At 47.1% G+C, this 24,220-nt stretch overlaps 1 protein-coding gene across 1 annotated transcript in view; it reads right to left on the bottom strand.

Annotated features, from left to right (window-relative positions):
* Positions 1-549: 549 nt before the first annotated feature.
* LOC139055670 (uncharacterized) overlaps positions 550-24,220 on the bottom strand; it is a 194,490-nt gene continuing 170,819 nt past the window's right edge. The window contains exons 10-12 of the mRNA XM_070533198.1: positions 18,666-18,728; positions 4,816-4,891; positions 550-636 (exon numbers count right to left, since the gene is read on the bottom strand). Coding sequence (XP_070389299.1) covers positions 550-636; positions 4,816-4,891; positions 18,666-18,728 — 226 coding nt within the window. The remainder of the gene's footprint in view (positions 637-4,815; positions 4,892-18,665; positions 18,729-24,220) is intronic.

Raw genomic sequence — 24,220 nt, 5'->3', positions numbered from 1 at the left:
ACCAGGATACTAAAGTACCTAAATCTACTTACTATTTTGATCGGTCTACGAAACCACAGTCTCACAATAAAAAGTTTGGCGTGAAATTAGGTAATAACGAATAAATGTAAGTCAGAGCCACCCCTAACTTTTATGACAGTCAATGGTGAACTTACAGGCCCTGATAGCTCAATCGCTTTCACTTATGTTTTCATTAAGTGGCCAATTCTATATATACGTCGGGGACCACATCAGGGCCAGACAGAATTTCTAATCTAATTACTCCCGTGAAAAAGTCAATTGCGCTTATTCCAACTACTACTTATGAAATGGCTCCATTAATTCATAAGGAAAAAAATTTTAACGTGGGCATGATAGTATACTAGCAGTACCTTTGAAGCATGTATGTTCTTTAATATGTGACGTCTTGTGTTACACCAAAAATCGTATGTTAGAAAGCGGAGTGTACACAGATCAGACGAACATAGCACTTGTATGTACAGCTTATAAATGCGGGGGAAAGAATGACATATCTAATTATAGACCCATTTCTGTTCTACCCCCGTTTTATCAAAAGTCTTTGAAGGTGACATTAATGTTCGTTTCGAAAATCTTTTTGATAAGTGCAATGTTGTTACTTCCTCGGAGTATGGATTCCTGAAAAACAAATCAACAGAGCAGGAACTGTCAACAGTAAAAGACAAAATTATTAAGAACATCGAAATGAAACAGTGCACTATTGGCCTCTTAGATTTCCGAAAGACCACTCGAACGTCTTCATCACAACATCCTGCTACGCAAGCTTAACAGTTGTGGCATACCTGGTATTGCATCTGACATGCTAAAGAGCTATTTAAATAACAGATTGCAGTATGTTCAGGGTAATGGCGTACCCCTAGAGAAATTGGCAATTCAGCATGGTGCTCCTCAAGGATCAATATTAGGACCGGCATTGTATTTAGTATATGTAAACACATTACTGTTCCACCCATTTTATCAAAAAATTTCGAAGGTGTCATTGATACTCGTCTCGAAAATGTTTTTCATAAGTACTATGTTATTACTTCCTCGGAGTATGGATTCCTGAAAAACAAATCAACAGAACAGGCATTGTTAACACCGGAACGTTTTCTGCACCGGAAGTAATTCACATTTAGGTTACTTGCATGACATCATTCTGTCTCACAATCTACAACAGGTTGTAAAACAGCCAACGCGCACTCATGGTACGTCAGCAACCATACTTGACCTCGTTTTTGTAAGTCGTTCTTCATAAAACATTTTAGTTTCGGTTGAACCTGGAATCGCTGACCACAGTCTGGTATATTTTTCTTCTTTGGAAGTGTTTCAACTCAACACCAAAAAATTTAAAGCAACCACTGCTAAAGGTTTTTCTCGTGTGAGAGACGGAAGTGTCTTGGATAATCTTGAACAATGCCTTGATAACTTTCACGATAACAATGCTACTGTGCTTTGGGATTAAGGTAATTAAATTATTACTCACTGCCCTTAGCAGCTTTATTCCCAATATAACTAAAGAAAGCTTCCAAGACTACTCCCTGGATAACGAGAGATATATTGCACCTTAAAAGAAAAGTGTTTAAGACAACGAGCCTCACGTGTTTCAATTCACGAAATCCAATATAAACTAAACCAAGAAGTACGGCAAGCTAAGCACTGGTATTTTCACCATACATTGCCAAATTTCATTCAAACGGCACCCCAAAAAATTTGGGCTTTTCAAAGCACAAAAACCAAGTCAATTGACCAAATTGTTCACGAGGGCAATGTCATTGTCGAGAAACAATGTATCACGGAGCCCTTCAATAATTATTTTCAGAGTAGCTTTTTTTTCAAATTTCGATGATGGTATAAACCTTAACTGCGTGTCATGTAACTGTACCTCTGATGTTGTTTCGCAACCGGGCGTAGTGTCGATGTTACTGAACCTCAAAGCTAAATAATCTCCAGGACCACACGGCATACCGAACGCTTTTCTGCGCAGGTATGCTGAAGCGATAGCCCGTTTTCTTGTTGTTATCTTCCATTCCTCGTTATCTTCGGCTAATCTTCCTACAGACTGGCTAACTGCACGTGTCGTTCTCATACCGAAAAAAGGCTACAGTACCCTAGTGCCTAGTTATCGTCCGATATCACTAACTTCATCATGTTGCAAGTTCATCAAACATATTATAGCTAATGCAAGAACCAAATGCCTAAGTGACAACAACGTACTGTCTCCTCATCAGCACGATTTCCGGAAGGGTTTCTCTGCTGTAACACAAGTAACCGCAGTTATTCACAACTTTGCAAGTGCTCTTGACAAGTGAAGCTAAATTGACGTAATATTTTTAGACCTTAAAAAAGCCGTTTGACCTTGTTCCTCACAATAAACTTATATAGAAACTACAGTCGATAGACTTTCCAGCCTATATCATTAACTGAAAGGCGGCTTATCTGTCTAATCGCAAGCAGTTTCTTTAATTCGATTGCTACTCTTCTAACGAACTTTCAGTAACCTCTGGAATACCTCAAGGTAGCGTGCTAGGAACCCTTCTATTTCTAATATAAATAAACGTCATCACTAAGGAAATTTGTCATCCTGTTCAAGTTAGACTATTCTCTGACGATTGTGTGTTGTTTAACGAGGTTACTTGACATGGAGATCAATGAATGCTTAATTCTGTCCTTCAAAACACTCTTTCCAGGTGAAGTGGCCGGGGCATGGAATTGAACAGTGAAAAAGCAGTTTACACGTCCACAACGAAAAAAAATAGAATGTCTTTTGTCTATAACCTCAGCGCTGGACCGCTGACCAAAGTCAGCCAATAGATAACTCTAAATATCTTGGAATCACAATAACCAGTGACCTCCGCTGAAATAGCCCCAATTCTAACATATGTAACCCGCATTTCAGGAAGCTTTGTCTACAAACTAAAGCTACAAACGAAAGCATGCTCTCTCTCTGGAACTAGATTACTGACTTACAATTCACTGGTCCGACCGAAACTAGAATATGCATGCATTGTGTGGAATCCCTGTACAAAATTAACATTAACGCTTTAGAGATGGTCCAACGTAAACCTGTCAGGTTAATTTTTTCTAAGTATAGACTGATTCTCGTACTAGCCCAGTGATTCAACATAATATTCAAATGCTGCAGCTACGTAAGAAAATACGACTGAAGTTTCTTTCTTGCTTAAAAACAACTGTGTGTCCCTCTACCCACAGGCTTATGTTAAACCACTTACAGCGCGTCCAACACGGCATCGTCAAGCTGATTCTTTAATACCTTATAACATCCGAACTAACCTCTAAGCTTTCCTTCTTCCCGCGCACTATAGCAGATAGGAACAGCCTGCCATTATCACAATTGATAAACAACGGTTTTATTGAACGCATCTGTCTTTAACGTTAACAGTACTGCTATGTCGGCAAGCCTCGTTACTGTTCTCTTTTTGCTTTTTTTAAACGCGAATTTTGTGTCATACATTCCACGTCTTCCTTATATTATTTTCAGCATCTTGCAATGGTCGCTCGTTCAAGTTCTGGTACTTGATTTTTTTCCGTTTCACGATTATGGTTGCAAGTGCTCATATATGCGTGTGATACTGCTCTAATGTTTGTCTAGTTGTTTTCCTTCAGTGTTCTGCTAATAATTTTACTTAGTCGTAGCTTTCATTTTTTTCTGATCATTACATATGTTGCATTGCTTTTGTATTTCTTCATCATGTATATATATATATATATACATGTACATATAAATATTTATGTATCCTGCCCCTCCTGCTTGGGTCCTCCATTGGGCCTGCAGTATTGTATAATTCAATCAATCAATAAATTAATTAATTAATTAATTAATTTCAACGGGGGTGTTCGCCTAGCAGTCCCAGTTCTAGGTTGTAGTGATAGATTAAACGGGTCGGCGCTATATCGAAACGGGGAAGCATCATAGAGAACAATATGTGGAAAACTGTGATGCCTCATACCCTCGGAAGCAATGGCTCATACTCCCCTTAGCAAGCAAAATATGCAATGGCTCATAGCGTCGTATATAACAGTATATCGCAGTGTATACCACAGTAATCAGTATATCGCAGTAATACGAAGAACGTTTCCCAAAGTTTACTGTTTGTCTCGTCGCCATACCCTATGTGGTGGACCCCCAACCATCTTCCCAGGCTAGAATGCGTCCTGATTTTTTTATTTAGGTGCGCGTACGAGTGCCCCAGGTGGTCATAAATCAAGCGGAGACCCCAACAATGGTGGGGATCACAATGAAGTCGTAGTTTTGGCACATAAAACCACAAAATGTAAGACAACTTCGGCTAACGGAAGTGATTAGACAGAAAAAAGAAAGCTGCTCAGTTTTTAATGGTATCATGGCCAAGGAATATTCATGCTTAAGGAGAATGCGCACTAGCAGAGGCATAGAATAATTTTGAGAGAACGAGTGTTTTATGAAGCGCCAGTTTTGAAGACGAAGTTACAGAGGAAATATTTCTGCGCCATTATCTTAGCACACAATTAACGTAAGTGCCAGGATGGCCTAGAGGCTTGTACCATAACATATCATTAGCAAAATGAAGGCTGAGATACTTGTAGGAGCCTAAAGACAAAGAGCTGCCTCTTTAAAAAAACATGTTCACATTTTTATGATGCAAGCTCGGTGTAGTATGTGCATAGATTTCCATTTGCTTACGTTTAATTTCATGAGTGGCGCTGCTTCAGCCTGGTTGCTACAGCAAAGGGAAGTCAACCCTCGTCCTAGAAATGTGTAAATCTCACCCGCCACGCATTACGAGCATTCCTTGAGTTGTGTTGCGCGTTACTCACGGTGAGCGCCGGGATGAAGTGCACCACTTCCACGTTCCGGGATGTCATAAGGAGCTTCAACTTGAGGAAGTACACGCTGCAAAGAGTCAAGTCCTCAAGAGTGTATAGAAAACGGTAAACGTAGTTTTAGTCAAGTGCGGTATCCCGAAAAATAAAGTACTGTTGCGTCCTAAAGCACATCAAGTATACATACTTTGTTTCTTGCTCTGGTTAAGCAAAATCAAATGCACTTACTAAGGTGAACAAACAACAGGGTTCGACAGTAATGGTTTGTTGCTATGAGCTGGGAGGAGGAAGACAAATTGAATATGGGAAAAGCGTACATTCATTTTCCTCTTTTCATTTCAACGCTATGCTAAACAAATCCCCAATGATGCCAATTAGGCTGACAGAGAAAGAATTTTACATATTCGTGCTGAATACGCCGAGTGAAGGTGTACTTTGCGCCTAATGCCTTGAACAATGGTCATTTATCCTTAAAACTTCGAAGACCTCCGTCTCCCATCCATTCCTGCTGCATGGCACAATTTCGAGGGCATTGTCCGCTAGGAAAATAAAGCTGCTTCTCTAGCTCTTTCGCTGGTTCGTGTCCCGAGACAATTTCCAAGGAACAATTCCCGTTATTTCTGCGTCAAAAATGGGCTAACATTGGACTGAGATCTCGTTGCCCTGTTAACCCACCCGAATACCGCTCACCCGATGTATCCCGAAGTTCGTACACTTCATCTTCATTTTCGGCAAAATGGCGCACTTCCAATGGGAGACCTATCTGCTTCTGGTGCGGACGCCTTGGACATATTTCCCGCCGTTTCTGAAGTCCTTGGAACTTGCAGCCTCGGTCAAGCTTTACAAACACCTGTCATATGGCAATCACCGCCTGCTGGCACACATTAAAGAAGACACCGTGCTCGACATATTTGCCTGCGTGACCAAACCGTTGCCGTTTACCACGTCGCTCTCTCCTGCTTCATAGCTCCCTGTCTCCCTACTCCTGCCTCCGTTCTTCGGAAAACAAACTGGTGCAGCTACAAGACGTGTCATGACTACCCTGCGCGAAATTCCTTTTCTAACGCTCCCTGGCCATTGCAACCTCATATATGCGGACGTAGAGGGCATGCCTTGTAAGAGCACTGAGACACAGGAGCGGACATATCGGCTAACAAGTGGAACATGCGCGCGTGGCTAAAGAAAGTTCCAACTAGTGCCGCACTATCTGTCGTCCGTGACGCCGACGGGAAAACACCGGCTGTCACAGGAAGGTGCGCCACCTGTGCCACTGCTGCCGGGCGCCACGTTCCTCTTTTGTTCTACATCTTGCAGCTGTGCCCCCACAAAATTACCATCGTCTTTGATTTTCTGTCAGTTCATTCAGCGGTTGTTGACTGTTTTGCAGCCATTGTACAACTCGCCCTAACCGATTTCGTTGCGCCTTTCAATCCTTACGCGAGTCAACTTGTTCCACTGATTATGTTGGCCTACCTCACGCGACCGTGAGTTATGTAGCTATATCCACACGTCACCAACGACGATTGCAAACGGTCTCAGCATCAATGACACCTGCCTTACTACGGCCTATGCCATCGGGTACTACCTCACGGTTCATCCGTTGCAATCCTTGCCCCGGCCTGCGACATTTCTACCATAAGTGGTGGCACTCTGTTACTTACAACTCTTGGTTCGTGCCCTACATCTCCAGCGTGAAATACTTCGAAGACAATGACTGCTCCTGACCTACCAGCCCAATTTGCGGATGCCCTTCTTTGCCTTCGACCCTCGTACTGGGAAATTTTTTATCTCGGTGACCAGCTTCTGTGCCAAATATTTCTTGTGAAGCACGGCATCCACACCGGCCAAGTCAGCCCAGTGCACGTAGGTCGCTACCGCGTCTTCCCTACTGAACGCCAAGTATTACAAAAGGAAGTCGACGACGGCTTGTTCTAGATTTCACTGCACTCTTGAGCTTCCCATGTCATACTCGTCAGAAATAAGGTTGACATCAGGCGATTCTAAGTGGACGATTGGCATTTTTTAAATAGCAAAAAAAGATGGCTATGCACTGCGTCGGACACCCTGGATTGCCTACAAGGCGCAAAACATTAAATGCGATGGCTTTCTTTACAACCCTCGCCGCGTTTCGCGACAGGGACTGCAGCCTCTTACAGAATGGGAAAAACAGTCACAGCGCAGCATGGGCGCACCGCGTGCCGCTGTGTGGCTAGCACCACCACCACCAGATGGCACTCACCTCCGCGGCAACGGCGAACTCTGGAGCAAATTTGGTTATGGGAATTTATCCCGTTTTTTTTCTGTTTCTTTTTTAACCTAGGTAGGACATTGGGCAGTGCAATAGCAAGAGCTTGGTGGCGCAACCTACCACCGCGTTCCAGAGGGGACGCTCATCCATCCGGCGGCGGCGCTGGCCATACGGGAAAGGGAAGGAAAAAAGAAAAAAAATGCCCCATTCGCGCATCCGCGGCTGCACGGTAATGAGGAAGCAAGTGCTTCTTGCGGACTGAATGGACTCAAATTGAACGCCATGATGCGTTCAGGGCGTCCTTCGTAGTCGGTAGTAATCAGCAACTTCGCATAACAACAGGCTCTGCATAATTTTTGCGCGCCCGCGCTTGTGTGTGTTTCGGCTCTTTATGCACTCACACAAAGCTTCGCCGTCTAAAGATTCCCACTTGTTGGATCTGCAGCATTTGTTTTTATCTATCGACCTTCACTTCGAGTACGGCCATATTGGAGATAACATGACTGCTTTTATACACATGACGGCCTCTGTGAGTTCAAAATAATGCAGTGGGGATTATGCAATGCCCCGGATACATTTCAGCGTATGAGGGACCCTCTGCTTCCCGCATTTTAGTGGTAAATCTGTTGGAGTTACCTCAATGGGCGCTATCGTCTTTTTGCCGTCTTTTACTCCGCACCTTTTATTTACAACGTGTTGAGTGGCACACAAGGTCGTAGGCAGCCCGTGTAAATTGGACAGCGTCGTCATCCTCAGTATTATTCTGAGCTTCGTGTCTGGTAGTAGTCTGAACAGCACGGTCTTGCTTTGCGAAGCTTCGAAAGGGACACTAAAAGGTCATGAAATCAAATTTTCCGGAACTCATCAAATTATCGTGCTGGTGGCAATTCGTGTGCGGCCTTTCTTCGCGCTGAAATGTCGCGTCACAGCCTCAAGAAGGCTTTCTAAAAAATTCATTTCCAGCGCTGTGTTTTCATCTCTGTTGTCCGGCGCGCCCCGTTGTCCTATAAACCACGCTATCCAGTACGAGCTTCTAGGTTCTTTTGAATTATCTTTCTTTCTGTTACCTAGCACCCAATACTATAGGAAGCAGACAGATTGTGTAAAGAAGGGAGCTATGCATGACGTGTGTCATAATGTACCAAGTTTAGCCACTGCGACTGCTACATTTTTGTTCAATATCTTGGATGCGCAAGAATTGGCACAAGCCTCTGACGCCTAGCACGTGCCACTCTAAGGGCCAGTGTTAGCCAGCCGTGACTGGCGAATGTGCAACGCACACGAAACATCACGCTTTGCAAAGTAAGTCTGCAGCAAAGTGGGTGTTCCACATCCGCAGTACACCTGTGGTGTATATGCACAGCTACGGATCATGGTTCAAGTCTCTCGGTGAACCGTTGATTTCCCGCAACATGTGGCGTAACTCAAAGGCAATAGGCAACAGAAACCACACAGTTTGGTAAATATCGACTGTCGCTAATCTGTAACCTCGCTCAAACTGCCCAACTTTTGCTGAGTTCATTCTCCCACGGATGTAATCGGGCACGTTGGTGTAGTACAACATCCAGAACAATATATACGGCCTCAACCTTAGACGATATGCAAGGTCGAGCACAACGTGTAATACTTTAGGTCTGTTCAATGCGTAAGATCTACACTAGCAATTGTTAGTTATTGTCTTCGTTCTTCACAAATGATTGACGGAACAACACAGCCTAAAGTGACAAATCAAAATGACTAAAGCAGAATACAGGATGTGCGAATTGTCTAGCACACTACAAGTAAGGAAATCATTGTGATAACACGTGACCAAATCCAAAGCTGGCAAGGTAGTATCACTACCCGCGGTCGCTTAGCGGCTATGGTGTTGTGCGACTAAGCAAGAGATTGCGGGACCAAATCCCGGTCCCCGCGGCCATATTTGGGTGGGGTTGAAATGCAAAAACACCCGTGTTCCGTGCTGGGGGCAGGTTAAAGATTCCGTGGTGGTCAAAATTATTCGAGAGCCCCCGCTACGGTGTGTCTCATATAAAATCATGGTTTTGGCGCGTAAATCCAAACAATTTAGTTATTCAGCCATGTACCATTTGGTAATGTAATTAATTTCAGCTGTTGTTTGGCAAGAGCGACCTGTATGCTGTGGGATGCGTTTTGTGTCAGCAACAGAGACATCCGCACTGAAAAGTGAAAAAAAATACTGCGTTGCATCTCTGCCGGGTCTCGCCCATTGTAAGATGCGCAAGAAAGTAAAGAATAAAAGAAATATAGAAAAAAGAACGAAAGATGGTACTTCATCGTCATGCGATATCAGTTGCATATTTGCTTTCGGAAACAGCAGCTCTTTCAGTCGTTTGAATATAACTTCGCCCTAATTAGCACCAAAGGTCATAGGTTCGACTCCCATCAATGATCGAGGGTTCGACTTCCAACGAATAACCCGGGTTCGAGTGCTTTAATAAACTGTAACCTAATTAAATGTTCTCTAATTATTTTGACCTTCATTACCATCAAACGCCGTGGGTTCAATTCCCACCAAACGTCGTGAGTACGAGTGTTTTAACTTCATCTTAACGGTGTCTTAATTTTCTACACCTTAATTAGCACCCATGGTCGGGGTTTGAAATCCCTTCAAAGGTTGAGCGTTCGACTCCCACCAAAGGTCGTGAGTTTGAGTGCCTAACTAAATGTACCTTAATTAGCTATACATCAATTACCACATCCTTAATTCATATCGTTGCAGGATGAAAGCAGTCCTACGAGTGTAAAATAATGTATATTTACAAGTGATGTTAATGGCGTTCAGGCAACTGCCATACTTCGTCTTCGTCTAGTCCAATCCAACTTCTTGCTTCCCTTCACCGTAACATCACCCTCCCGGCGGGGTAGCTCCGTCCCGGTGCAAGTTATAGAGCATCACTTAATGGGGGGACATAGGGCTTCAGCCTGGCGAAGTGAACAACATCGATGGTGACGTTGGATGGCACTGAAGGCTGACCGACTGTGGCGATCTCGTATGTCACGTCGGACAGTTGGCGTAAGATCTGGTACGGACCAGAATAACGGCAAAGTAGTTTTTCCGACAAGCCGACGCGACGTGAAGGCGTCCAGAGAAGGACAAGGGAACCAGGTGAAAAATTGCAGTCTCGGTGCCGAAGGTCGTAGCGTCGCTTTTGACAAGCTTGCGAGACTGCGAGGCGATGATGGGCGACTTCTCGGACCTGGGCGGCTAAGTCAATAGCATCGCGAGCGCAACCAGTGCTGGGTGCTTTTACTGCGGAAGGTAGCAACGTGTCAAAGGGCAAGGTGAGGTCGCGGCCATACAACAGGTACAATGGTGAAAATCCGGCAGTGTCATGACGGGACGAGTTGTATGCGAAAGTGATGTATAGTAAAGCGACGTCCCACTCGCGGTGATCGTCGGAAACGTACATGGCCAGCATTTGAGTTAGCGTGCGGTTGAGTCGCTCGGTGAGGCCGTTCGTTTGACGGTGGTACGCGGTAGCAATCTGGTGTTCTGTAGAAGAGGAGCGGAGCAGATCGTCGACGACTTTCGATAGAAAGTAGCGGCCGCGATCCGTCAGCAACTGGTGAGGGGCGCCGTGGTGCAGGATGACGTCGTATAGTAAGAAGTCGGCGACATCTGTGGCGCAGCTGGTTGGTAGCGCTCGTGCGATGGCATATCTCGTGGAATAATCGGTTGCTACAGCAATCCATTTGTTTCTTTTGATGGAAATTGGAAAGGGGCCAAGGAGGTCTAGGCCCACCCGGTAGAAGGGCTCTGTAGGGATATCAATTGGTTGCAGCAAACCAGCGGGAGGTATAGCAGGCGTCTTCCGGCGCTGACATAGGTCGCAAGAGGCAACATAACGGCGCACAGAGCGATAAATGCCGGGCCAGAAGAAGCGTTGCCGCAGGTGGTCGTATGTACGAGTGATGCCCAGATGTCCAGCAGTAGGAGCGTCGTGAAGTTGCTGGAGCACGGCTAGTCGAAAGTGCTTGAGAACGACTAGGAGGAGCTCCGGGCCGTCAGGACGAACGCTACGACGGTATAAAGTTCCATCGCGCAAGGTGAACATCCGGAGGGACCGGTCATGGAGCGAGGAGCTTAGGCGTTCCATAATTGTTCGAAGAACAGGATCTTTGCGCTGCTCGTCGCCAATATGGAGGAAGCCGGAGAGGGATATAACACTTATGTCCGAGTCTGCATCGGTATCGTCCGGTTGATCCACGGGATTGCGGGACAGGCAGTCAGCGTCTTTATGCAGGCGCCCTGATTTATACATAATAGAAAATGTATATTCTTGTAGAAGCAAGGCCCAACGTTCAAGTCGTCCAGTTGGGTCCTTCAAAGAGGAGAGCCAGCAGAGGGCGTGATGATCGGTTACGACGCAGAAGCTCCGACCGAAAAGGTATGGCCGAAATTTTGCGATCGCCCATACGAGCGCGAGACATTCTCTCTCAGTAATGGAGTAATTTCGCTCAGGCGTGGAAAGACGGCGGCTAGCGCAAGCGATGACACGGTCTTGGCCCTGTTGGCGCTGAGCGAGGACAGCGCCGATGCCATGACCACTCGCGTCAGTTCGTACTTCAGTTGGCGCAGAAGAGTCAAAGTGTGACAGAATTGGGAAGTTGTAAGCCGTTGAATCAGGGTAGAGAACGCTTTCTCCTGCAGTGGACCCCAAGATAAAGAGACGTCTTTCTTAAGAAGGTCAGTGAGAGGGTGAGCTATGTCGGCAAAATTTTTCACAAATCGCCGGAAATAAGAGCATAAGCTCAGAAAACTACGGACATCGTTTGTTGAACAAGGTACAGGAAATTTTCGCACGGCGTGAACTTTCTGTGGATCAGGTTGGATTCCGGCGGCGTTTACGAAATGGCCGAGCATGTTAATTTCACGGTGACCGAAATGGCACTTGGAGGAGTTTATCTGAAGGCCAGCCCTGCGAAAGACGGAGAGTATGGTTGTGAGGCACCGCAGATGGCTCTCAAAGTTCGGCGAAAACACAATCACATCGTCGAGGTAACAGAGGCATGTAGACCACTTCAAGCCACGCAAGAGAGAGTCCATCATGCGCTCGAATGTAGCTGGCGCATTGCATAATCCAAAGGGCATGACTTTAAATTGGTACAGACCGTCTGGTGTGACGAAAGCGGTTTTCTCGCGGTCCATCTCATCGACGCTAATCTGCCAATAGCGGGAGCGGAGGTCAATTGATGAAAAGTATTGGGATCCGTGAAGGCAGTCAAGAGCGTCATCAATGTGAGGCAGGGGATAAACATCCTTCTTTGTTATCCTGTTGAGGTGACGGTAGTCAACGCAGAAGCGCCACGAGTTGTCTTTCTTCTTTACTAAGACAACTGGTGATGCCCACGGGCTACTTGAAGGCTCAATGATCTCCTTGTCCATCATCCTGTCTACCTCTTTTTCTGTGATGGCCCTTTCTGTTGCGGAGACACGATACGGCCGCCTATGAATGGGGCTGGCGTCACTGGTGTTGATGCAATGCGTGACAACAGATGTCTGGCCAAGTGGGCGGTCGTCCAAATCAAAGATGTCCCGATAAGATGACAGGAGGAAACGAAGAGCTGCTGTTTGCTCGGAAGGAAGGTGAGGGGCGCTCATCTTAGAAACATCGTCTGTAGGCGTTGAGTACGGAGGAGTAGGTGACAATGGTCCGTTGGTACTGAGGGAGGATTCAGAGGTCAAAGAAGAAACCTCAAATTCTTCCAAAGGAGTGATATGCGCAATGGCGATACCGTGTGGCAGCACATGCGACGAAAATCCAAAATTGAGGATGGGCATGCGAGTGCTGTTTTCGCGGGTGCAAACTAAGGTGCTCGGCAGGGCAATATTGCGCGACAAGATCACGTCAGTAAGCGGCGACACGACGTACTCGCCATCAGGTACGGCAGGACAGGGCGTCAGGAGGACATTTGTAACCGCTTGTGGAGACAGCCTTGCAAACTCAGCAGAACATAAGCGGTGTGAAGCACAAGTTGTTCTGTCGGCAGGAAGCAGCAGATCCAACTGTACAACACCTGCGGAGCAGTCAATTTGGGGAGAGTGTTTCGAAAGGAAGTCGAGGCCGAAAATTAGGTCGTGCGGACAGTGTTCAAGGACGATAAATACAACAGCGGCATAATGGCCCGCAATGGTCACACGTGCTGTGCACATTCCAAGGACAGGTGAAGTACTCCCATCGGCGACTCGCACAGTGCCCAGTACGGTGGGTGTCAGAACCTTCTTGAGCCTTCGGCGGAGAGCAGCGCTCATAACTGAAAGCTGCGCTCCTGTATCAACGAGAGATCTAAAAGGAACGCCATCAACTTCGATGTCCAGTAGGTTTCCACATGTAGGCAGGATCAACAGAGGATTTGTGGGCCGGGTCGTAGTTGCAGCTTCACCTCAAGGAGCTGCACCGCCTAGTTTCCCGAAGCGAAGCGACCGGTTGCAGAAGGGGACGAAGAGCGGTGAACGACAGGCGAACGGGACCTACGACATTGCGGAGACGGGGAGCGGCTAGATCTTGGTGCAGCACTGTCGGCGTTGATGTTCCTAGTAGGCGTATAGGGCGAGAAAGTACGATTGTCCGGTACTTGGCAGTAGTGACTCGGAGACGATGACCGAGGAGGCGACGACCAGTGGTTGCGGCAATGACGGGCGATGTGTCCAATACCGGAACAATTAAAGCAGATGGGTTTATCATCCGCTGTGCGCCAGTCAGCTGGGTTGCGACGGGGTGGCGGAAAGTTTTGCGTCTGGGAGGGAGCGGCCGGAGAAATCTGGTAGGTGTTTGTATGGCGGACCGAGCAGAGAGATGGAATGCCCAGACTTGCTATTTCCTCCCGAACGACCGCTTGTATGAGGGAGATAGCGGGCACGCTTTCCCGACAGTCGGGACGAACTGGAGCCGGAGCCATGGCCTCAAGCTCACGGCGAACGAAGCGCGTGATATCTTCCGGTCATGCGGGCTGAACGAACCGCGGCGGGTCTTCGCAAGAAGATGTCGCGGCGGTATTGGGCGATCGGTCAAAAGTTTGTGCGACGCGGCGGCTCTTCGCTTGTTCGAAGCGCCGGCACTCCTTTACAATTTCATCCACAGTGGCACAATCCTTACACATCAAGAGATTGAAGACATCGTCTGCAATACCTTTCAGTATGTGACCAATCTTGTCTGCCTCGGTCATTTTGTCATCAGCCTTGTGACAGAGGGCCAGCACATCCTGTATGTACATGACATAGGATTCTGTGGATGTCTGAGCGCGGCATGCAAGTTCTTTTTTTGCTGCCAGCTGTCGACCGACAGGTCTGCCAAACAGGTCTCGCATTTTTTCTTTGCAGACATCCCAGCTCGTTAGGTCAGCTTCGCGTGTGTCGTACTATTGCCTCGCAGTTTCTCTTAGATAAAATATCACGTTTGCTAGCATCATTGTTGGATCCCACCTGTTGTTGTCGCACACTCGCTCGTACATCGTAAGCCAGTCCTCGACGTCGGTGTTGTCCGTGCCACAAAATGTTCCTGGGTCCCGCGGGTGAGTGAGGATGACCGTTGGCAAGAGTTGCTGAGGCGTTGTCGCTTGTGTTGGTTGATTTGCCATTGTGGCGGCAGGTAGATGACGTCCGCTGCGAAGTTCCGTGAATGTACCCCGCATCTTCCACCAAAATGTTGCAGGAAGAAAGCAGGCCCACGAGTGTAAAATAATGTATATTTACAACTGATGTTAATGGCGTTCAGGCAACTGCCAGACTTCGTCTTCGTCTAGTCCAATCCAACTTCTTCCTTCCCTTCACCGTAACAATATCAAAAGTTGTGGGTTCGACTCCCACCAATGTTTGTGGGATCGAGTGGCCTAATTGTCTCTAATGTAAGGAAGATGTGCGCCGTGCGGAGCTCCGCAGCCGCATCGCCGATGCTACTGAAATGGGGCTCGGGCTAGACGCTGTTCCTGGTTCCTCAAATGGAACACGTGCTTGTGCTCTTTGGATGATGTAGTAGTGTTCGCGCCAGATTTTCCTACTCACCTTCATCGCTTGGAGCAGGTTTTACGCTGTCTCAGTGACGCTGGCCTCCAACTAAATCTGAAAAAATGTCACTTTGGGGCACGCAAGCTGACAATTCTCAGACATGTTGTGTCGAAAGACGGCGTTCTCCCTGATGCCGCTAAGCTCCGTGCTGTTAAAGAATTCCCGAGGCCAACGCCTCTAAAAGACTTGCGAAGTTTCACTGGCCTCTGCTCGTACTTCCGCCGCTTTACTCGAAATTTCGCTTCGATTATGGCACCTCTGACAGAGCTTCTTCGGGGAGACCCTAATCTTTCCGCGTGGTCCCCGACTTGCGATGATGCCTTCGCAATGCTACGTCGCCTGCTGACAACACCACCGATACTGCGCCATTTCGATCCAACTGCTCCCACGGAAATCCATACGGATGCTAGCGGTGTTGGTCTTGGCGCTGTGCTTGCCCAGCGAAAGCCCGGCTGCCAAGAATATGGTGTTGCTTACGCGAGCCGCACTCTGACGAAAGCTGAAGCGAACTATTCTGTCACGGAAAAAGAATGTCTCGCGATCATCTAGGCCCTCACAAAATTTCGCCCATACCTGTACGGCGGTCCTTCGATGTCGTTACAGATCACCATGGACTTTGCTGGTTGTCGTCTCTCAAGGATCCCTATGGCCGCCTAGCCCGGTTGGCACTGAGGCTCCAAAAGTACGATATCCGGGTTGTCTACCGCTCAGGCAAGAAGCACGCCGATGCCGATGCTCTTTCGCGCTCGCCTGTCCATGCCGACATAGTGTGTCCGTCCTAGACGACCCACTTCCAATCACTTCTGTCGACATGGCTTTGGAGCAGCGCAAGGACTCGTGGATTTGATCTTTGATCGATTAGGTCTCTAATTCACCCGCACGCCCACCATCCCGAGCGTTACGCCGACAAGCTTCACACTACGCCATCCGCGACGGAATTGTCTATCGCCGTAACTACAGTTCCGACGGCCGCCAATGGCTGCTGGTAATACCTCGCCAGCTCCGCACTGATGTATGCGCCGCTTTCCATGCCGACCCTCAGTGCGCACACGCTGGTCTCTTCAAGACCTGCACCAGACTACGTCATAGGTTTTATTGGCGTGTTATGTACACATCTGTGCAAAAGTACATTCGCTCTTGTACAGAATGTCAACGCCGGAAGCCTGATCCTTGCCGCCCTTCTGGACCAATGCAACCTTTGCCGCGCCCTTCGCGACCCTTTGACCGGTTTGGCATATACCTCTACGGGCCTCTGCCATACACAGCTGCTGGCGATCGCTGGGTCATTGTAGCTGTAGACCATCTCACGAAGTATGCAGAAACGGCCGCTCTGCCAGCCGCGACGGCTCATGACGTCGCCTCCTTCCTCCTTCAAGGCTTCGTTCTACGTCACGGCGCTTCCCGCGAACTCCTGAGTGACCATGGCCGCGTCTATCTCGCCGATGTCATTCAAGAACTTCTCGCTGAATGCCGCATTATTCATCGCTGTACCATAGCATATCACCCGCAAACGGATTGACAGAACGCTTTAACCGAACTCTTGGTGACATGCTCTCGATGTATGTCGCCTCCAACCACACCGACTGGGACCTCATCCTTCCCTATGTCACGTACGCCTACAATATGGCACCCCAATCAACGACGGGTTTTTCTCCCTTCTTTCTTCTATATGGCCGCGAACCATCATTTCCCATTGACACTATTCTTCCTTAGCGTCCCGACTTATCAGAGGGCACACCTGTTTCCGAAGCCACCCGGTATGCAGAAGATTGTCGGCAACTAGGTCTCTCCCTTACAACGGAAGAACAAGCCCTACAGAAATTTCGTCATGACGACGGGCGTTCCCACCACCAGTTTTTGCCTGACGCTCTCGTTTGGTTGTGGGTGCCTCCTACATCGACACCAGGTGTCTCCTCCAAGTTTGTATCCCGATACCATGGGCCCTACCGGGTTCTACAGCAAACTTCTCCGGTGAACTACGTAATCGAACCTCTGATGCCCCCTACGGACCTGCGTCTCCGAGGCCGCGAAACTGTGCACGTAGATCGGCTCAAGCCGTATCACGAGCCCTTCGTCCTCACGACGCCTTAGGCCTCCTGTGTGGCTCCGTCTTCAGCGGGGGGGAAGTTGTAAGGAAGAAGTGCACCGTGCAGAGCTCCGCAGCCGCATCGCCAATGCTACTGAAGTGGGGCTCGGGCTAGACGCTGTTCCTGGTGTGACTGGCAAAGCCTACGCTGTTGCGTCTTCTTGTCCGCGTCCATCGTGCCGTCCACAGCCTTGTCGGACTTCTTTGCCATAAATCTTAATTATAGTTCATTAATCATCTTCGCGTTCACACCGAAAGTCATGGGCTCGACTCCCACCAAAGATTGAGGGCTCGTATCCTTCTTGGACCATCGTGTAACGACAACACCACATTTTTCGCCTCACGAGCCTAGAATGCTTTCGCATTAAAAAAAAATACTCAGCACCAAGCATTCTTAACCACAATAGGGGGCTTCGTTTTGTACACCTGCGTTGTTTGTCGTCTGCCTACTTTTGTGCCACCAAACCTCCAATCGGCTTTTACTATTATCTATAGTGGACGTGTTTATTTTCCCCTGCTATCCCAAGGCCAAGGGCTTCAAGGAGGCCAGAGGAGTCTAAACGGCAAGTGGGGTAGATATCCTCAAATTCTAATGAAACTTGTTCTGTAGTTTTCCCAGCTTTACCGCGGCAAGCGCATGCACCTACTTCCTTCTTATATCTCGCTTATAGGTGCGTGTTCTAAGCGATCCCGATCTCGCTTCGAAAAGAGCTTTCCTTTGAGTTATCAAAGCATGTTTCATTCCTGATTAAGTTTTAACCTCTTCAGTAGGTTCTCATGGCAGGTGTTTCCATTGCTGCCACCTAGAAGATTGTCTCAGCCTCTCCGACTGCATTTCACGTTCATTGTTTATATGTTGCTCTCTATACCTACCGCATACTTGCTGGTAAGCTGCCTAGTTATTTTTCCTCCAGCATGAGTCGATGTTTTTTCCTGTACAAATGCATGAACACTCTCGCAACCCCTTTGCCTTATTTGATATTCCTGAGTCGTTCTTTCCAATAATTTTACTCTGAGCTTCCCAAACGTCAAAACCTGTCCAGCGCATCCTTCACCGCTTCATCTGTAGTCTTCCCGTAAGCGCCCAATGCGAGGCGTTCCACTGACCTTATGGAGATCTGGATGTACACTTCAGTTCAAGAAAACTATCGCATATCGAAATATAAGTCCTGAAACTATTACACATTTGCACATACATATACCTGGAGACCCTCGTACGTATTGCATCCCTATAGTTCTCTATGTTCTCCATGTATGCTCTCTAGATCCCTATGTTTCATTATGTCCGCATTTCAACTAGCAGTAACAACTTCCTAAAGTAGTCAATATTGCAACGTTCCGAAGCGCCTTCTCGTAGGCATGAGCCACAATTTGAACCTCATATTCCAAAACTACTCCTGGCCTTTCTTCCCGCTTTTACTTTCGTGTTTTACAAGCAGATTGTTTACGACTTCTAAAGTGAAAGATGGTAGCTCGAAGCTTACCCTTCTTCGGCCATGAGCCCATAAGACTTGGAAAATGACTGTGTGATGTCGTAGATGGTCTCCCTGTTCGCGGAGTGAGAAAAGATGGCAGTTCAGTGACTCTTCTTTCTCCGCTTTTCACATCGGAAATCTTATTCGAATTTTCGTACAAAGCGTCTATTCCGTCTTTCCTTCCATCTACTACTTTTCGCCAACATTAAAACACTTCATTTGCACATAAATGAATACATTCAAGGCCTAAGCACATGGAGTGCTTTAAATTCACTGTAAAGCTATGCTAGCAAAGCTAAAGTAATCGTTTCTGCTCCTACAACAGTCGCCTGTAGTTCTCACAAGAAATGTTATTCTCAGTCGAACGTTTTTAATCATTGTTGAATCTATCAATACACTCGGTGTACGCCTCCACAACCATACTGTTGTTGTGGAAGTATACACTATGTATGCACCATATCTATACAGGAGTCTGTCTGAGTACACACACACACAGCCAGCGGCCTTGAACTGCACGTATTGGGCTGCACGTATTGGCCCGTGTTCTACAACGCAGTATCAAATTACATACTTACAATTCGTTGTTGACGCAATTATTTTCTTATTTAGAGTAAAACTAAATTATGGAATTTACATTAGTGGCGTAACATACAAAAAAATCTAAAACCAGTTCCACGAAGTGAAAGCTGTCAGAACACCCAAACTGGTGGTCGTTTTCTCAAGTTCTAACTCGTGTTTTTCGCAATTTTCATGAGTCTTCTGTTTCGTTGTCGTTTTGCTTGATTCGAGCTTCGGTTCCGGATTGCGCACACTCTTCAGTTGCGTGAGGTTGTTATCAAACCACAGTCTATCATACACATTGCAGCTGCGGCCGCACTCACGGTCGAGGGATTCTCTCTTGAACCGCGCATCGGCACCCTCCGTGGGAGGAATCTATTTGTATCGACATCTATGCTCGGCCTCCTACTCTCGAAGTTGAGAGTTAGCTTGCCTCTGCTGCAGCTTGGCTTGGGTTGTCTCCTCTTGAAAGTTGAGGTTGGCTTGCCTACACCGGCGCTTGGCTTGCGCTTCCCGTTCTCGATCGTCGGCGGATTCCCTCGGCTGGCGCTCTGCTTGCGCTTCTCGCTCTCGAAGCTCGGGATTTCCGCAACGTCGGCGCACACGATCGCGCCGAGCGGAATCCATGGAGTAAAAGGGCGACGCGCCGGCGAAGCACCTGCTCCTATACCCCTCTCCTATCCCCTTCCCCACGCGCACTCTGCCCCCTGCCCCTCTGCGTGACACCAGACAAAGTAGGCCGCAGGTTCGACTTAGAACAACGCCACTGTTAAAACGCTAATGGTAGACACATAACTTCAGTGCACCTTGCAATATGCAAACCGACCATATTTTGAGCCGGTTTTCTGCATTGCCTGGCCAAAGTCTTTGTTCATATAGCATGACGGTGCCATATAAATATAGCAATAACACTCCGGTGTATATTCTAAGACCATTATCACTCTTCAAAAGTAGGGCGCCAATATACAGTACACGCATCAAACTATGGAAAGTCCTATTTTGTCGAACAAAATATGACGAGCCAATGTTTAAATACATCGTACCAGTAGCTGTAGTTATTTTATGAAAGCGAAATCAATATAACCACTACCAGTAAACACAGAATACGCTCTTTTTTGCGAGAGGTCTATGATGCTATTTTGTGTATATGTAACTGTGTGAATACAGTTGCGAATATTACTTATGTAGTGCTGTGTGCTTTTTATGTGTTTCTCTTTCTGCTTTATTTTTCAATACAATGTGCATATGGAAGAATAGTCTGTGTCTCTAATTTCGATAGCAGTATGTCTCCCATCATGTTTTTAATATTTTAGTGCTCCCGGAATTTTCGCCTTGTTAGCAGAATGGTTCCTAATTCCTCCTGCTTTATGCCATGTAAAAGTGGCTCGAAACTCTATCGACTGCATTCGTCAATACCGCAATTGTCACCTAATTTCACAAAGAAGGCGCTTCTCTTATGAGATGCCTATTTTGAGTAAGATGCCTTATACTAGTTGCTCTCAATTACAAATAGCTTTTAAGTGTCCTAAGCTCTCGCTGCTGAGGAAATAACTTCAAGTGACTTCGCTGAAATGTCACACGTGATTTCAGGATGATTTCCTTTGCGAAGGCATGCAGCACGCGTTACATTGCACTGCAAATGCGTAAAATACCTTGCATGTTGTTTCGTCGGCAATATATTTTGAACTTTCCAGCAGGAAAACAGAAATTACAGAATGTGCTTCAACGCAAGTACAAGTCTAATTTTCTAATTTTGTATTCAAATTCATGGGAAGAACACAATATCGCCAACTGCATATTCTTTTTAAAAAATGCACTGCATTTAAAGAATAATCGAAACGGTAGTGACTCCCGACGTAAAGAACCTGGAATTAGTCGTTTGAAAAAAATTAAGCAACGAAGAAATTGCAAAAATATTGCAGGCATTTTGGTCCAATATCTGCATATTTGTGACCACGATTCAGTGATATCGGTTTTCGTTTTTCCGAAAGTGGCCTTAATATTTGAATTTTTATTCGCTTTGAAAACTCGTTTTCTTGTTGGCGAAGATATCTTTCCGAGGGAATATTTGGTGGATATGTTGGTGGACAATCTTTGGCGTTTGTCGTCGGCCACAACTTAAACTAAGTGGAAACTACACCCACAAAAACGCAGTGCAATTTTCCTTCACCTCTATTTCGCCCAGAGCCTCTGCTATTGTAAGTGCTACGCTAATTGGCCAAGAACAATTCGTTGCTAAAGCTAAAATATTACCCTTGGTGGAGCACCGTTATTAGGACAATTCATAACATTTGACACGACGTTCAAGTTTCATTCTAAAAGCAGGGATACGACGACAAATATGTGCAGAAAGAAGAGCAGTTTTAAACATGCCAAACCACTTGGAATCACGGAAATAAGTGAACCTCATTGGCTCGAGCAAGTTGTGTTTGAATTGGACAGCGTAAATGTAACATTTCATTCTTACGTTGTGGACGAATATAGTGTAGCGTTTATTGTTTTCGCCGAATAAACGTTTGTTGACCTCGAAAGGCGCTGTTCAATTGCTTATCTTACTGCTCAACGTTGTACATTCGACCGATTCTTTGACACTACCGCGCGAGTATCGACTGGCCGGCCGGCCAGCGCCTTCTAAGATCAACCAGAATAGCGCATGAGCACCAAGTTCACTGTTCCGCCTCCTAGGCTCTCTCCACCAGCACGACCCAGCCCTTGGCACGATTGAGTCGGTGGAAGCTCCACGGCTTATCGGAGATAGCGACTTGTCCAGTGAACTTGGTGTGCGTGCGCTGCTCTTGCTGATCTTCGAAGGCACTGACTGGCCGTCCAGCCGCCGCTCGCGAGGTACCGTTAAAAATCGGTCGACTGTACATGGTGGCGTCCAATAGACCGAATAGTTAAGATATGGTGAATTCCACTGGCAGATCTGGAGCGCGTCCTCTTGCTCGGTGAGAACGAAATCGAATTCCACTGGTCGATCTAGAGCAACCTTGCGTGTTGCACCGGTCGATTGGGATCAACGGGCTCCGCGGCGGAGCGCTCCTCGTTCATCCGCCGAGTAGAGACGAATTTCACCGGAACTCCAACAACGAAGCGTTGGCGTCACTTCGGGATTGTTCGGGTGGCTAGGCTTTTCCCAACTCTTTCTGGGGCGTTGGTTGGTAAACCTGTGCCATTGTTTACATCTTCAAAATGGCGTCGTTGAACCGTGTTGCAGTGCTTCTTGCCTTAAGCGGTTCTGACAGCAGATCCAGTTCCTCGGAAAGGAGCAGCAGGAACGAGGAGTTGTAGGTGCTTTACAAAATGGTATTTAAGGTGCAAATGATGAAGTCGCGCTATCGCTGACGGATATGGCAGACATCCAACTTCCGCCGCGCTCCCTGCCGGAGCATGTTTATTTTTCGCTGGTCAATCTGCATTGTGTCGCCCCGTGACGGATTTGGATTTTCGCTCCCGGACTCAATACTCCGCGTTAGATCGACTAGTGGAATTCACCAGTAGTGTTAGACTGCCAGAACCTGCCAGTCAGCTTCCCATGAGCTGCACATGCTGCCGCGACGTGATCACGACGCAGCTACGACAGAAACCTCGTGAATTGAAGAACTGGTGCATGCGCAACGAAGTGCTCGTATTGCAGCAGTACGCTGTGGCTGGCCCCCGCGGCAAGCGTCTGCCACTCTGAACTGTGGGATAGGTGTCAATGAAAGGCTTTGAGGCTTTTGCAGTGTTCATTATTTTCAAGTTTTAATGCAAAATTATTACACGCCCCGTTACGCGAAAATCCGTCGGCGTGGCCGATGGGCGGTACCAAAAATGGCCGGAGGCGAAAGAAAAGAAAAACGAGTAAAAAATGATCGGATTGGCGTCCAATTTCTCAACGTGGTTCCTGTAAGCAAATTAAATTAACGTCTTGGAAAATAAAAGTTTGGTACATTTTTGTTTAGGTGGGACTAGAACCCCGGCGCTCACCGAAGTATCGTTTCGATGAGCGTCAAGCCCTTGAGCTAGGAAATATCGTGTACAAGGACGGTATATGGCCAGATCCCTAAAAGATTTTTGCTGTTCGCAACTTCAAGCAGCCGAAGACAGTGAAAGACCTCAGAAGTTTCCTGAGCCTTTATTCTTATTTTTCTCAGGTTTATTAAAGACTTCGCCCACCTTGCTTGTCCACTGACTGACCTGCTCCGGAATGAGTCTCCCTACATCGCTCAGTGCGAGACGGCTTCCAGCACCTGAAGAGAAGTGGCTCACCCCTGAACCACTTCTCCGTCATTTCGATCCTGAGGCGTTCACTGAACTGCATAGGCATGCAAATCGTATGGATCTTGACGCTGTGCTCGTGCAGCTTCATGTCATACGCGAACAACTCCTTGCTTACGCAAGTCGTACTTTGACAAAAGCAGAGAGCAATTACACAGTCACTGAACTCGCTGTTGTTTACGCTATGCACAAGTTCAGATCTTATTAGTGTGGCCGCCCTTTCAATATTGTGACCGACCATCATTCTCTCCGCCAACTGTTGGACTGCGTGGCCCAGCTGGGTGGTTGGTTCTGATGGCATTCCGTCTTCAATATTACGACTTTTCTATTGCTTATGGGCACGTTGCAAGTGCTAGGCGGTGCCCTGTCTTTCCGACGCCTAGCGCCATCTGACGAATAGTTGCGCGAATGTGGTAGGATTACTCACGGCGTCAGCAGCCCGCGCTGCGTGTTTGGCGCCCTGTTAAACGGTAGCGATGGTGCGAAACCGGGTTTCGGGAATTACAAGATCTTCATAGCTTTTTTCGTGAAAAGAATTTAGAGAAAGGAAGTCGTCCATTTGAAGTGGGGCACGTCTACGACGTGAGGAAAGTGTTGAACTCGCACTGATAGGAAGTGACTGCTAGGTTTATTCCGCAAACGAAAAATAATGCACCAGCAAGATGCGTGAAGCTCAGCGTAAGTTACTTCGTTATCTACGGTGTGGACGCATGAAATCGTAAGCGAAATGGATTCTTAAAGATCGG

Source organism: Dermacentor albipictus, chromosome 2 (assembly GCF_038994185.2).
Source record: "Dermacentor albipictus isolate Rhodes 1998 colony chromosome 2, USDA_Dalb.pri_finalv2, whole genome shotgun sequence".
NCBI lineage: Eukaryota > Metazoa > Arthropoda > Arachnida > Ixodida > Ixodidae > Dermacentor > Dermacentor albipictus.
This window is presented reverse-complemented; position numbering and strand designations above follow the sequence as displayed.